The sequence below is a fragment of the Euprymna scolopes genome, chromosome 7, assembly GCF_053919585.1.
Source record: "Euprymna scolopes isolate OS-2025 chromosome 7, ASM5391958v1, whole genome shotgun sequence".
Taxonomy (NCBI): Eukaryota; Metazoa; Mollusca; class Cephalopoda; order Sepiida; family Sepiolidae; genus Euprymna; species Euprymna scolopes.
The window spans coordinates 109,923,804-109,940,873 of record NC_136488.1 but is presented as its reverse complement, the minus strand read 5'-3'; the positions used below and the strand labels follow the sequence as shown (position 1 = coordinate 109,940,873).

Here is a 17,070-nt window from a genome sequence, read left to right as displayed (position 1 = left end):
AAATTTAAATGGCTTAAAATATTTCAATATTGGTATATATAGAAAGAGCTTGATGAGCTCAGAAAGAATCTTTTTAAACTTTTAAAATCCAATGAAAATTAAGTTATGATTATTTTGTGCCTCACACCTTTGGATATTTTTTCCCCTCTTTAAGACCATGTGCGTTTTATCACATTTTTTACACTACTTTTTCAGTAAAAATGTCATATCTTTGTTAAAACAGAGGATTAAGCAATCAAATTTACCATATAAGTGTATTTTGTGCTAGGAATTAGAATATGCTACTGAAAATCTCCAAAAATGAATGTTTTCCAAATAATCTACAGTAAATGCACATAAATATGCTGTAATTCCTTATAAATGCCATGTATTCATTAAAGGAAAAGTTAGAGAACTCAAAACTGAATTGTAATGCATTATATGTAGAAATAACTGAAATCGAAATCTAAGACTGTTTAAAAATGAATATATTGCAAGATTTCTTTGGTATTATTGTAGATTAATGCCTTCCGTTAACCCCCACCCCATCTGACCACCTCTCCAAAATGTGATTTTACCTTTGTAGGCAATTACGTGTGAACACCTTAAAAAAACTTTAATGAAAAATAAACAAGTATTATTTTAGAATTTAATGTAAAATGATTCCCAATTTTGAGCCATTCTAGCGTTTTAGGGCAGTTAACCAATTTTGTTTTCTTTAAGAAATAAACCCTGTGCACCTTTTCTTTTTCTAAAGATAATTATATGTGGTTTTAAGAGGGTCTTTGTGAAATTATGAGAGTGGGAGGTTGCCACTCTGACTTTAGGTTAATGATAGAGCTAAAGGAAATTATATGTGAACATCCTTAAGACTTAATAGGAACAAAACAAACAATTTTAGAATCTAGAGTGGAAGTTAGTTTCACATAAATCTAATGTAAAATAATTCACCATTTCAAGACCATTCTAGCGTATTAGGACTGTTGACCAATTTATTTTTTTTTATGGGAGATAAATCGTGCAGTTTTTTTAAGGAAGGATCTGTTCTTTTGAGCTTGTCACTTGGACTTAGCGTTATTGTTAGGACTAAAGATTTTAGAAGGAGGAGGCTTGCTACTTGTACCTGGGGTTAGAGGTAGGATTAAGGGAGTTTTTTTTTAGAGGGCATTTTACATCCATATTTATGATTAGTGGGTCATAATTATTGGCTTTTGAAAATGTTATGCCTTAGATTTTGAACATCAAATTACTTTTAAATATGTAAACTTATGTAAATGAGGGGTGTGAAACTTTACAAAAATTATGACAAACAGACAAAAATAAATTTCACAGAAAATGTGACGTTTGGAAAACTTATTAAGTATTTTTTGCCCACCTATTTAAATATCAAAAACACTTTTTGCTAAAGCTGATAAATCGTTCACAAATGTTGGATAAATTTGGTTTTTATTTTCAATTACATTTTTTGTCCAAGTGACACATTATTTCATTAAACTTTCCAGTTCAAGACGTTTTTTTTTTCCTGATGCTACACATCGCCTTTTCTGTCTTCTGTCAGTAAAGGAGAAATCATTCATGATAGACAATTTTTATGGTTGTTCCTATCCAGATTGCCCCTTTTTTAGGGAGCTGGATTTTTCTTACATTAAAATAAAAACCGACCTTGTGTTTAACTCTGTCCTCGTGGGGAGGCAAGTAAATCGGAACTTAACTAGAAACTGAGCACCTTATTACAAATATTTAAATATTGATTTTGCATTTTTTTTTATATAATTAAATTAGTGTCTATTTGATTATAATCTGCTAAAAAAAAATTGTAAAAAAGACGGAAAAAAAATATTGGGAGTAGGACACACACGTGAAGCAAACAATCATATTTTCAGTTTTTGTTAAAACAAAACACTTTAATTCACTGTTAAAAACTAATGCAATGGATAAAAGTGCATGCAAGTTACATATTTATAAAGCTTATTTTATATTTTCAATCATATAAATATTTTAAAAATTTGACCAGAAATAACGCTGGACTAGTTGGGATTGCTTTAATTATATATTCTGATAACCGAATAGCTCTAATTAAGCGCCAACTGAATATGTAAGAACATTTTTTTTTACATTCACATTTTCATTTCTTTAATTTTTAATTCGTTCTGGAATAAAAAATAAAGAAAAAAAAAAATAAAAAAGAAAACGTTTGTTTACACAATGCTATCTCTGATAGTAATGCTGATCGTTTTTAGATACTTTTCTAAAATGTTTTTTTTCCAGGTATCATGATTTTAAATTGCTCTAGTTAATTTCCAAATTTCATGAAAAAATTCTTAACACAAATGCGGTATGACCATTTACAAATCGAGGGGGGGGGAGGCTATTACAAAATTTTACCAAAACTGCTGTTTTATGTTAACATTTTTATTGCTTTATTTGCTTAAAACTCTTAAAATAATGTACATTATTATTTATTAATTCATTTGAAAGGATATTCATTTCCGAACAAAACAGTGATATTCTGAGGACTTAAGGTGCTTAAGTTTTTAAAATATGATGATTGTAGCAGAACCCCCTTGAAATCTGTGATTATCCAAAGTGTTTAAATATTTCAATAATAGCATACATAGAAAGAGCTTGATGAGCTAAGAAAGAATCTTTTGAAAATTTGATTAAAATTAAGAAAGTTATGACTAATTGAAAACATAAGAGTGCAGAATTAAATTCTGATGATAATAAATTTGATATGTTGCAAGACCGTGATCAGTAGTGTGCATGTTTGATGAGCCCATAATACCATGTCTCTGGCAAAGGTAAATAATCTTACTTCAATGTTTCTCACTAAGAGCTGATAATCCTCATTCAATGTCTTGACAAGGGAAGAGAATTTTAGGATATGATCATTTGGTATTTAAGGTGCTGTGAGTGTACTAGACTGCAGAGTGGACAATACCAAGTAATGTTTCATACCTGCCCATCATGCAGTCCAATTCAAAGAGTCATATTACAAGTAGTCATGTCATTTTGTATATACTTTAGCTGGGTCTTCCTTGCTCTACCATGCAATCTTGTGCCTGGGGTATTTGGTGCAGGACGTGGCACACTGTACAATGGCAAATCACCTGAGATCCCAAGCAAGTAAAGTATGGAAAATACCACCAATATCAAGCATAAATCATGGTTGAAGCGATTCTTTTCTCTTACTACCCAGAAAGAAAGAATCTTTTAAAAATCAGATTACAATTAAGTTATGACTATTTTTATGTGCCTCTCACATTTGGATATTTTTCCCTCTTTAAGATTGTATGTGTTTCATCATAATTTTTCCACTACTTTTTCAGTAAAAATCTTTGTTTATACATAAGATTAAGCAATTAAATTTGCCATATAAGTGTATTTTTGTGCAAGAAATCAGAATATGCTACTGAAAATCTGCAGAAGTTAATGGTTTCCTAATCTACAGTAAATGCACATAAATATGCTGTAATTCCTTAAAAATGCCATGTTTCTATTAAAAGAAAAGAAGTTAGAGAACTCAAAGCTGAATTGTAATGCATTTTATGCATAAGAAACTGAAAACTAAATTCAAGACTGTTTAAATGAATATATTTGCAATATTTCTTTGGTATTTTTGTAGATTAACACCATGCGTTACTCCTCTATCTGACCAATTCTCCAAAATATGTAATTCGACATTTTTAGATGATTACATGTGAACACCCTGAAAAACTTTAATGAAAGATAAACAAACATTATTTTAGAATTTAATGTAAAATGTTTCCCCATTTGGCACTATTCTAGCGTTTTAGGGCAGTTAATTATTTTTTTTCTATGGGAGATAATCTTGTACATTTTTTCTAAAGACAATTATGGTTTGGTTTTGTTTAGGTTTAACGGCATATCAACCTTTTTCAGCAATGCCAAACTCGGGATTAAAAAAAAAAAAAATTATGTATTCAAAGAACTTTATGACGTCAAGTATCAATCAATTCTGTATAGTTCAATAGTTTTGTTTGTTTTAATATCTAACGATCTTTTTTTTTTTTTTTTTAGGTTTTATATATCCTCATATATTCATTCATAAGGTTTAGTTGGGTTGATTCAGAGAATGATTTATATTTTTGTAAAGATCCTTGTTACTCTTAAAAAGGATAATATTTCCTCTAGACAGTTGTTTTCGAAAAGTTTCTTCATGCTGTTGTGTTTGAGGTATTGTTTTCTATCTTTATCTAGAGCTCTACATTCCACAAAAAGATGTTTAATGGTGCAAGTTTTCTGGCAGAATGGGCATTGTGGTTGTTGTTCTTGTTTTAGAATGAAGGAGTGTGTGAGTTTTCTATGGCCAATATGTATTCTAGTTATAACGACTTGTTCTTTTCTGGATTTGGGGGGAGTTTGTCTCCATTTTTCCAGTATGGGTTTGATTTGGTATAATTTGTTATTTGTGTTGTTATTCCATTGTCGTTGCCATTTTGCATGAATTAATTGATTAATTTTGGGTTTGAAGTCAGTATATGGTATGTTTATTGTATCTGGTTTTAAGTTTAGAGCTGATTTGGCCGCTAAGTCGGCTCTTTCATTTCCTCTTATCCCAATGTGACTTGGGATCCAACATATAAATATTTCTTTGTGTTCGGATAATGAATCAATTCTATTTGTTAGTTTGATGATTAGTGGGTTTTCAAGTTTTTTGTTATTCAGAGATGTCAAAACGGAAAGTGAATCTGAAAAAATTAGGAATTTCCTATGTTCATCTTTTTCTATAATGCTGAGTGCGAGGTCGATGGCACATATTTCGGCAGTAAAAATAGAGCTTTCTGTTGGAAGAGCTTTTTTAAGAGTTTTTTCATTCGACACGGCAGCACATGCCACTCTATTATGGTCTTTAGAGCCATTGGTGAAAATAGGTAGATGGTCTGAATATTTTAGGAGAATATCATAGGCTTTTTCGTGGTAGATATTAGGGTGGGATTTCGCTTTTGGGAGTTCATTCAAGTTTAAGATTACTTTTGGTTTTTTAAGTATCCAAGGTGGGGTTTTAGGTAGTATATGTTCTTGGATATTTTCTACAGTCATTTCTGATTCCTGCAGTATTGCTTTCATTCTAAGACTAAAGGGCTTTATGGCCTTTCTTTTTGCTTCAAATGCCTCTTTATATCTCGGATTGAATGTAGCTTCATATGCTGGATTATTTCGTTGTGCTTTTAATTTAGTGTAATATTGTGCACCCAGTTTTTGACTCCTTATATTTATAGGGATTTCGTTGGCCTCTGCATGGAGGCTTTCAACTGGGGATGTTCTAAAAGCACCGAGAGCTAACCTCAGTCCTCCATGGCAGATTGGATCTAAAATCTTTAGGTAGGACTTTCTGGCTGATTGGTATATAAAACTACCATAGTCGAGTTTTGATCTTATCAAAGTCCTATATAATTTCATTAGTGTTTCTTGATCGGCTCCCCATTCTGTATGGGCTATTACCCGTAGTAGTTGCAGTCTTTTGTTGCAACTATTTCTTAGATTCTTCAGGTGGGGGATGAATGACAGTTTTTTGTCAAATATAAGGCCCAGGAATTTGTGTTCTTCTACGGTGGGGATTATTGTTCTTCCAAGCTTCAATGTAGGATCATTATGAAGTTTTCTCATGTGGCAGAAATGAACGCATTTGGTTTTTGATTGGGAAAATTTATATCCATTTTCCATTGCCCATTTGTCTAATTTATTTAAGCAGTGTTGGAGTTTGCGTTCAATGGTGCATATATACTTTGATCTGCAGAACACCAGTAGGTCATCTCCATATAAAGATCCCTCAACACCAGGGTCCAAACATTTCACTATGCTGTTCATTTTAATAGTGAACAGTGTCACAGATAAAATGCTACCTTGAGGTACTCCTTCCTCTTGATTTGTGGTGTCTGAGTAAGTAGTTCCAATGCGGACTCTAAACTTTCGGTCAGATAAAAATCCTTTTATAAATTGTGGGAGTCTGCCTTTTAGTTCAAATTCGTGCAAGTCTCTCATAATTCCATATTTCCACGTAGTGTCGTAGGCCTTCTCCAGATCAAAAAATACTGCTGATAGGTGCTCATTTCTAATAAAGGCTTCCCTTATGGCTGTTTCCAATCTAACCAAGTGATCTGTTGTGCTTCTCTTATTACGGAATCCACATTGTAGGTTGGAGATAAGGTTGTTGGTTTCTAGGTACCAAACCAATCTATCATTTATCATTCTCTCCATTATTTTGCACAAGCAGCTAGTCAGTGAGGTTGGTCTGTAGTTTTGTGGATTCGAATGGTCTTTTCCTGGTTTTGGTATTGCTATTATTGTGGTTTGCCTCCACGAGTCAGGAAATTCACCTTCTGTCCATAATTTGTTGTAAATTTTTAGTAGCAACTTCAATGATTCCAAAGGGAGTTGTCGCAGGAATTCGTAATGGATTTCATCAGGTCCTACGGCTGTGTTGTGGGATCTTTTAATAGAATCTTCTAATTCAGTTAATGTAAGTAGTTTATTATAATCTTCTAGGTTTTTTGATTTAAAGTTTAGTTTGTATTGTTCGATATTTTGTTTAATTGTTATAAATTTAAAGTTCTGGTTTTGGTTAGATGAGTTTTGAGAAAAAGTTTCGGCTAGTAGGTCTGCTATATTCTTTTCATCGGTTACTCTGGTGTTGTTTTTAAGCAGGTGTTTAATTGGTGTTGATTGATGTTTACCTGAAATTTTTCTAATCATCTCCCATACTACTCTCGGTTCTGTAAAGGAATTTAGTTTATTGACATACTTTTCCCAACTCTCTTTTTTAGCTGCTTTTATTACCCTACGAGCTTTAGCTCTATTTAATTTGTATTCTATCAAATTTGAAGTTGTGGGTTGTTTCTGAAATTTCTTCAGTGCAATTTTTCGCAATTTGATGGATTCCCGACATTTATTGTCAAACCAGGGTCTGTTGTACCGATTAGATGCTGAAGTTTTAGGGATGCATTCATTTGCAATTTCTACTAGTGTTTCTGTAAAAAATTCTACAGTGTTGTTTGTCTCTGAATCATTCAACTTATGTCGACATTTTTCTTTGTATAATTGCCAGTTGGCCTTATTTAGCTTCCATCTGGGAAGTTTTTCGCTGTTGAATTCTGGAGTTTCTATCACTAATGGAAAATGGTCACTGCAGCAAGTGTCATCATATACTTTCCAGGTTAAGTCCATATATAGTGATGGATCACACAAGCTAAGGTCAATGGCTGAATGGTTTCCACCAGTTGGGTTGATGTGTGTAGGTGTTCCATCGTTGAGGAAGCATATATCGTTTTCATTGATAAATTCTTCCAACGTTTTACCCTTTTTTATTGGTGTCTTTACATCCCCATAGTATGTTATGACTATTGAAATCTCCTAATAGGGCGAAAGGTTTGGGTAATTGATCAATCAATTTTTTAATCTCGTTTTTATCTATGTCATCGTTTGGAGGTATATATAGTGAACATACTGTCATTGGTTTATGTAGTGTGGCATTAATAGCAATTGCTTGGATATAGGTTGTTATGTTTATTTTGCTATGGGGTATATCGTTTCTTATTAGAATTGTTACTCCCCCGGAGGCCCTGCCCCCAAAGTTATGAGTGAAATTAAAAATTTCATATTGCTTAATATTAATTTTGTCTCCTGGTTTCAGAAAAGTTTCTTGAAGACACACCACTGCAGGGCGCTCCTGCGCTAGTAGCAGAAGCAGTTCATTCATGTTTGTTTTTAAACCGCGACAGTTCCACTGGATTATTTTTTGTTTTTTGTTAGTCATTGGTATCAGATCTTCGGTCTTCTATGTCCATTTCTTCAAATCTGTTTTGTGTAGGGATTCTTGGTCTGGAACTTGAGCGTGATCTGTCTAGTTTTGTTTTAGTTTCTTTTTTGAGTGGAGGTTTATTTCTTTTCTCTTCATGGGCATATTTTGGTGTCTGTTTTTTCCCCTCTGTAAGTGGAGATGTTTCTATGGGTGTTGTATTTTGGGGTTTTATGGGTTTATTTGATTTAGTTTTAGCTTGAGTGGTTTGTTCAGTTATAGGAACTTTTTTTTCATTGTTGAATTGTTTTATAATTTTTTTAAATTCTTCCATAAGTTCCTTCATTTCATTAAGTAATTTAATAATGTCCTCGGATTTAATGTTGAGTGAATTTATTTTTGTTTGTTTATTTGGTTCGGTAGTTTGCTGTATGTTTTTTTTTGTTATTTCAGAATATTTTGCATTTTCTGATAGTTTGCGAGCTTCTTGGAAGGTAATATTTTTTGTATATTTTATTTTGTTGATTTTTTTTTCACTCTTCCATTTGTCGCATTCTTTTGAATTGGCGCTATGGCCTTTTTGACAATTGATGCATTTTGGCTTTTTTTTACAGTCTGTATGAGGTTCATTATCTCCGCACCTTATACATATTGGAGGGCGGGTACACCGGTCTCGGTGTCCGTATCTCTGGCAATTGTAACACCTGAGTGGGTTTGGTATGTAGTGTTCAACATTTACCATTTCATACCCTATTTTAATTTTGTTTGGAATTTGGTGAGTATTGAATGTTAAAATGTAAGTATTTGTTTTTATTATTTCGCCAAGTTTATTAATTTGGACTCTTTTAACGTCAGTGACGTTTTGTTTTTGTAGGTTAGTCTGAATTTCTTCCAAGGGGCACAGTGATAATTCAGTACTCCTGATTACGCCTTTGCTAATGTTCAGAGATTTGTGAGGGTAAATTTTAACATTTTGATTGTTAAAACGTTTCCATTTGGAAATTTCAACAGCATATTTTTGGTTTTCTACTTCGAGAAGTAATGTACCATTATTTTGTTTTTTAACCATTTTAGGTTTGATGCTAGATAGAATCTTTTCAATTTTGAATGGGGATATTTTGGTTATTGGTTCCCCTTCAGTTGCTTCTATAACTATGAAGCGGGGAACATTCTGTTTTTTTTGATGAAGCTCTGTTTCAGTGTCAGAACTACTGGCATCAGATACTTCGGTGTGGTTTCTTTTTTGAGGCTTTCTGGATTCCATTAATATATTTGGTTTGTTTCATTTTTCATGCTCCCCACCCACCTCGGAGTCCTATATGGGAAGTGTTGGGGGGGATACCCATTCGCCCCAACCCAACAGGGATACAGGAAAAGTATACTCTTCTTGCTGGTGGATTCAAGCACCTGTGGTTCTTCAATTTCTTTCTGAAGGCCTCGTTTTCAGTAAGAATTTCAGTTTTTCAGTCGTGTTTAGTCCATTATTCAGCAAGTTGATTGGCCCTCCAGCCACCGCTTACTAAATCAGTTTATTGTATAGTGTGGGAAGTGCAAGCATATTTTCTTGTGTATCTGTCTGATTTAGGGCTAGGCGTGACCAACCGATTGATTGGATCGGGCCTATCTAACCGCCCGTCTTAGCTTAAGTAAGGGCCTAAAGACAATTATGTGTGGTTTTAAGAGGGTCTTTGTGCAATCATGGAAGGAAGGGGAGGCTTGCTATTCTGACTTTGGGTTAATGATATGGCTAAGGAGAATTATGTGTGAACATCCTGAAGACTTGACAAAAACAAAACAAAAACACTTTTAGAATTTAGAGTGGGGGGTTGGTTTCACATTTAATTTTAATGTAAAATAATTCACCACTTCGAAATCATTCTAGCATTTTAGGACAGTTGGTCATTTTTTTATGGGAGCTAAATCATGTGCATTTTTCTTTAAAGAAGGCCCTGTTTTTTTTGTTTTTTTATATGCAGCTTACAGAGGAATATTTTTTGGTGGAGAGCTTGCCACTCGAACTTAGCGTTATTGTTAGGGTTAAAAAAGGTTTGAGGAAGAGGCTTGCCACTCGTACCTCAAGTTAGAGGTAGGATTAAGGGAGTTTTTTTTTTAAGAGGGTGTTTGACACTCATAATTATAGTTAGTGGTTCAGAATTCTTGACTTTTGATTTTGAACATCAAATGACTTAAATATGTAAACTTATGTAAATGAGGGTTGAAATTTTACAGACAAAAATAAATTCAACAGAAAATGTAACAATTGGAAAAGTATTAAGTATTTTTTTGCTCACCTATATCAAAAAAACTTTTTTGTTAATGATAAATCAGTCACAAATTTTGGATCAATTTGATCTTCAATTACATTTATTGTCCTTGTCAGAGTGATACATTATTTCGTTAAACTTATCAGTTTAAGAAGTTTTTATTTCTAAACTTTATTGGAAACTGAGCATCCCCACCAAATATTTAAATATTGATGTTGCATTTTTTGTTTTATTTTTATTTATAATCAGTAGATTCAATAATAATCCGTTTAAAAAAATTGTAAAAAGAAAAAAAAAAAAAAAAAAAAAAAGGCGGGGGGGGGGGAGTACTGCTCTCACACGTGAACCAAATAAATCATTTCACATCTTCAGTTGTTTAAAGCAAAAAACTGTTTAATTCACCGTTAAAAACTAATACAATGAATAAAAGTGCATGTAAGTAATATATTTGGAAAGTTTTTTTCTTGCCTTTTCAACCATATAAACATTTTAAAAACTTGACCAGAAATATGTGAGAAATACCAAGTTAAACAAAGTTCATAACACTGGACTGGTTGGAATTGCTTTAATTATATATTCTGATAACTGAATAGGTTTAATTAAACTAATTATTTTTTGATAACAAAATAGCTCTAACATGTAAAAAATTTTTTTTTTATATTCATACTTTCATTTTTTAAATTAAATTTGTTCTGGAATAAAATTAACAAAAAACTTTCTATTTAATTGGAATTCATTATTGAGATGAGTATTATTTATTGTGGACTATTATCCTTATCTTTCTTAGTCGTTGTTTCACGACATTTCGGCCTTTGTCAGGTGGTAACCGCAACAGGATAGGAACTCTGAATCTCCTAACTGCATCCTTAGCAATCATTGCTTTTCATAGTGGTGAGACGACAACTATGGAAGGCATTAATTGCTAAGGATGCAGTTAGGAGATTCGGAGTTCCTATCCCGTCGCGGTTATCACCTGACGAAAGCCAGAGGAATAGTTGGGCAAAATGTTGTGAAACAACAACTAAGAAAGATGAGGATAATAGTCTGCAATAAATAAATTTAATCAAACTTTCTGTTGTTTATCGCTAATAGTATCGCTACTACTCCTACTACTCCAGATAGTTTTTCTATCCAAACTCAAATAGAAACAATTTTTTTCTGGGTATCATCATTTTAAACTGCTAGCTACCACAAGAGAAAACATACAATTATACTTTTAATCGATAAAAACAGTTAAAAGGTTGATTTACTTAATACATGTGTGTATACAAAGAAAATTTTTTTTTTGAAATTTTCAATACTTGTCATGTTGAAATCATTTTTAACACAACAAAAAACGTGTGGACAAAAGTATTTCAGGCACCTCAAACAATTAAAAGCAGCATCTATTCTAATTAGTTTCCAAATTTCATGACAAAATTCTTCATACAAATACAGTACAAGCTTTTATAAAAAACACCGTTTTATGATACTCGTATTTTTATCACTTTATTTGCTTAAGATTCCTAAAATATAAAATGTACATTATTATTTATTGTTTTGAAAGTAAATTCATTTACTAACAAAACTAGTATTTTGAAGACTTATAGTGCTTTGGTTGTTAAAAGATTTCTTTTTTAGCAGAACCCCCTTGAAATCTAATTATCCAAAGCATTTTATCATCTGTCTATATTGCTTTTGAATTGTTTATCTTCATGGAAATTCATGTAATCAAATAATGTTTTGGAAATGACAGTTAAAGAATTTAGAAAAGACAATTACCTGGTTGTCCACTTAATTTTAAGTCGGACCAACTTCCATATACAACAGTGTTCAAAATCTTGTTTTCAATGTTGCATATATAAAGCTTGTTTCCATCGCTTTCTTCTAAATAAGAAAATACCAAACTGCCTATAAAAAAGGTGAAGAAAGAATAAAATAAATCATTGTATTGAATAAAATAGATATCTCAATAGGATAAGATTTCAAAAGCAAAATGAAATATCAAACGTAAAAATGCAAAAAAAAAAAAAAACAGAAAAAAAAAGAAAAACATAAAATTTGAGAAATTATTTTAGTTCTTTTTTTGTTATTGTAGCAAAATTTGAAAAATGAAATATTGAATTTCAAGTGAAAGCAATGGTGTCTATTGAACTGTTATGTTGCAGTAGAAAAATATTCAAAGATTATGAAAAACGTTAAGATAAAAATTAATTATTAATAAAACAGTTTTCGGAGAAAATTAACACAAATTAAGTTTTACTGAATTAGCCAAAGATTCAAAGTTTTCAAAACTATTTACCTCCCTTTTGTTACATTTAGAACGATACTTTTTTTTTTATTTATTTTTTTTTTTGCATAACTCAATTTTCGCTAATTGTCTTCATTGATAGTTATTTTCTATCTTATCATTTTTTGTAATCTTTGGAGAAGTTCATTACTGTGACATAACAATTCAATAGATACCATTGGTTACACTTGAAATATCAATTTTCGAATTTCACTACAATAACTAAGAATAACAATTATTTTTTGGGCTAGAATTATGCGGTGGCTTTTGTAATATATTTCATTAAGATTCATGAGCCGTAAAAATGAGGTCATTGCTAAAGTCCTAGCAAGAAAGATCTGTTTAACAGTCAGACTGTCGATAATGAATCAATATATTTTTTTTTGTAAGTTCTGTGTTTATGCATTAAAAGTAATTAAACATTTCATTGTTTTATGGATTTTAAAAACTAAAGTACGTTCATTATTTACTTATAAATTACATTTAAAAAAAAGAAAAGAACATTATTTGATTTATAGTAAAACTGAACTTTATTCAATATAAATTTAAAAAATATGCATGTAAAATTATGCATGTTTGAAGCAGACGACAATCAAATGTTGCAAAACGTGAAATATGAATTTAGGCAATAAACAATTATCAAACAATCAACTTAAAATCGAAAACAAAGTTTTTGAAATCAAAATGAACAATATTTTTTTAAAAAATCCAACAATAATAATAATAAAAAAAAAAAAAATAAATCAAAATACTTTTTTAAAAATCGAAGTGAGCAATATCTTTTTTAAATTAAAAAAAAAATATCGTTAGTTTGGATTTTTAAATAAATACTGTTCATTTTGATTAAAAAAAAATATTGTTGCTTGCTTTGATTTAAACAATATTTTTTTAAAAATTAAAGTGACCAATATCTTTTTTAAATAATAAAAAAATATCGTTAGTTTGGATTTTTAAATAAACAGTGTTCACTTTGATTTAAAAATCGAAGCAAGCAACAATATTTTTTTAAAAATCAAAATGGACATTATTTATTTAAAAATCCAAACTAACAATATTTTATAAAAATCAAAACCAACAATGAATTTTTAAAATGAAATAATAACTTAGTTTAATCACAAAACGATAAGTTAACAAAAATAAAAACAAATTAAATTCAAACAATAGGTTTGTTGTACAATCCAGAGAGATAAAAAAAAAAAAAAGTAAAAAAACATAACAAATAAAAGGCAATATTACTCTTCTATCTAACTGGATAAGTTTTTAGTGCTTTTATGTTTATTCAATCCAAAAAAAACAAAAAAACAAATAGTATCGAGTGTTACACGAGAACTAGAAAAAAATGGCTATGTGGTATATTAAAGATTTGAAGTCTCAACAAGGAGTTAAAAATAAAAAAAATTATAGAAACCCACCCAACAATGTCATGGGAATATTTATTGGCTGGGTTTCTAACAGTGTTTAATAAATTTTTATAAGTCAATGTCAGAATTTCAAAGACATGAGATACCATGAGATAATTATTTCTTGTGCTTGTGTAATGCTTAACACTACTATTTTGAACTGAATAAATACTTTACATCAAACACTAAAAACTTATTCAGCTAAGTAGAAGAGTAACTTGTCTTGCCTTTGGTAACATTTATTTGTTATATATTTGTTTTATGACCACTTTTTTGAAACTGTGAAACAAATCTCCAAAATCTGTTGTAGAATTTGATTAAAAGTTTGAATGCCTTTTTCTGATTTTTTTTTTTTTTTACATTCTCTTTGCGAGGTTAAAAAAACGTTTTATTCAGCTGTTTCGTGCAGTTTTTTTTTTTTTTTGACACTGCAGTTAAAGAAAAAAAAAAGAATCTAATAATATAAAAAAAACTAATTTAATGAATTCTTTGATAAATAATTAATATATATGATGGTATATTTTTCAAAAAGGGTCGTTCTTGTTGCATAAAAGAAGGGAAGATGACACTTCATAACAACATTTCTTTTGGTTGTCGTTCAATTTGTAAGGTGATCATTTATCAAATCAATCTCTCTCAAGTGGTTGAAATTCAAATCAAGTTGGGAATGACTCAAAGAAATTAGCCGAGTTGCCCAAGAATTGCAGACATAAACCTTATAATGGAATTCTGGTAAGCATTAAAAAAAAAAAAAAAAAATTATTTTAAAAAGTCTGTTTTTCTTTAAGTTATGTATTAATTTGTTTACCTAATTGTTTTTCTTTCTACTACTTCAGCTAGTGAGAGGGAAACCTACTGTCATACTTTCCCCATAATGTCAGCTGAACTTATGTTAAGTAGAATACTTAATATTATCAGTTTTTTTTTTTTTTTTTTTTTTTTTTAATGCATTATGAGTATGCATTGTGGATGCATTGTTGGCAGCTCCCATAATTCTGGTTTCTTTTAATTTGTCTCTCAGCCCTTGTTTACAAGGTGTGATTTTTCTGACAAAGGGAGAAGAAAAAACTGTGTTCTAGGTCGGGCGTATTCTTGCGTAAGCAGTCACCTGAAATGTCGGAAATTTTCTGTTTCTATTTCTATCCTTGTAACCATGTCATTAACCATGTGCTGGAGGTAAATGTTTTTCTGGGCTGACATTATCCGCCTGATAGTCAGGGACACGAACCTTGGACTAACCACTAAGGAGGCCGTCCTATTAGTAGGTGCAAAGTACTAAGTACTAGGGTTGCTGTATTGTCATTTATTGAATGGATTCTGGATCATGCAGTAGTTTCTGGTGGGGCCTCTCGATGTCATTAGTGGGTAATTGTTATAGCTTTACCTTATCATGGTCAAAAAAAAAAAATTCTTCACTTTTTCTTTTTTACTTTCTCTGCCCAAGTCTGTTTATCTATTCCATAAATCCTAAAGCTCCATGAAAAGTCTCCAGAAAGAATACACAATTAAATCTAGAATTCCAACTTCTAACACAGACCCCCTCCCTCCCCCACACTACCATGTCTCCTTCAACATCAGGGGTCTACATTCCAACATTCCAGAGGTGGAAACCCAATTATAGGAGACCAAACCAGATTATTATTCCTAAGCGAAACTGGTATTGGGCCAACTAGATGAGTTCGTAATTAAAAGATACTCTAATTTAACATCAAAATGTGATTCCTAAGATCGTCATGGGCATGGAATATGTGCCTACATAAGAGATGGCTTTCCATGTGGTAGGGACATTTCCAGAGAAGACCCTAAATTGCCCTATATGCACTTTCAGATTGCTCACACAACTACGTTTATATTTTCTCTCTATTGCCCCTATAACAGCGGAGTTACTATCTTTAAGAGCATATCTGAGAAAATTAACCATATCTTGTCTGCTCATCTCTCGGTTAACATTCACGTCTGGGAGGACTTCAATGTCCACAATGTGGAATGGTTAACTCACTTAAACAAGAAAGATAAGGGGAGGTTCTGTTACGATTTCTGCATTGCTTATGACCTAACTCAGATTGTTCACGAACCCAGCAGTGTGCCAGACACAGTATGCAAGTCTCCTAGACCTTTTTCTCAGAAGTTGCCCTGAGCTATCTTCCATTCTGTCCCCACTGGGATATTCTGACCAGTTGGTCGTCTCCGTTAAGATAAAAACAAAATATAATAAATCCTCTGACATACCTCTCCATCCAGTATATCGATACTATCATAGCGTTTGTATATTTATATCAGATACTGGGATAGCGTTCATACATTTATATCAGATCTATTAGCATTAAAAGCATATGCTGTATTTTCATGGACATCGGCAATATTACATACCTAATGTGCTTCAACAAGTCATATCTTTTTTATTTGTGGGCCAATTTTTAAAATAATTACATTGATGAAAAGAGAATAGAATAAACATTCCAATGATGTTAATTTATTTTTTTTTTATGTGTTCAATGTTTTTATGCTCCAAATTAAAAAAAAAAAAAAAAAAAAAAACGGTAAAAAATGATGACAACAAAAAGGAAACAGTTTTTTCAATGTTTACATTTTATACGTTACATTTAGATACATATGTGCGGGGTCAAATTTAGTTGGATATGGCTGAAATTTTACAGGCTTTATAAAAATAGAAGTCCATCTCTACTGGACTTTGATTTATATTTTTACGACCACAAGAAGCAAAGTTACGACCGAGCAAAGTTAAAGAATATTTCCAAATTGATAAGATAAATCAGCATATATCATCCATTTCTATAATAGTTTCAGAATTATTTTCATGCATAATATGTAAATATTTGATAATTATTAGTTGTGCGAAAATTTGTTTAAAATGTTATCTTTTATAGAAATTCAAATCTGCTTAACGGATAAACAGTTTGCTTAACTTGAAAATACTATTTGAAAAAATAGCACGGTAACATAAGTGCATAAGCACCCGAATAAATATTATGAAAGGCAAGATAAGTTACTCTTCTACCTAGTTGGATAAGTTTTTAGTGTATTTATTTAATATAAAATGTTCGTTTATTTCGAAAATTAATGTTGAGCGTGACACAAGCAATTTGTAAATTTTTACCTTGTTTCCACCTTAACATTTTTCTTTAAAATGACAACCTTTTAAGGTTTTCGGGTATGCCGAAAACGAATATCACATTTAAATTTTTCGCAAATACATAGCTTTCCAGATATTAAGCAATGTAATTTCTTATGTTATTGCTGGTGGCCATCTTGGTACACGTGTTTGCGTATAGTTTTTCAGGGTTGCATTTGCGCGTTTGTGCATACCAAGATGGCCACCAGCGATAATGTGTCGTGGAACAACAGTGAAAATAAGAACAATTAAGTTGAGGTTCGGTT

At 31.3% G+C, this 17,070-nt stretch overlaps 1 protein-coding gene across 5 annotated transcripts in view; it reads right to left on the bottom strand.

Moving 5' to 3' along the window:
- Positions 1-17,070, bottom strand: part of LOC145279884 (neurofascin-like) — an 825,765-nt gene that overhangs the window by 295,025 nt on the left and 513,670 nt on the right. For all 5 annotated transcript variants that reach the window (XM_080131346.1, XM_080131349.1, XM_080131345.1 and 2 more), the window contains one exon: positions 11,764-11,892. In XM_080131346.1, coding sequence (XP_079987472.1) covers positions 11,764-11,892 — 129 coding nt within the window. The remainder of the gene's footprint in view (positions 1-11,763; positions 11,893-17,070) is intronic.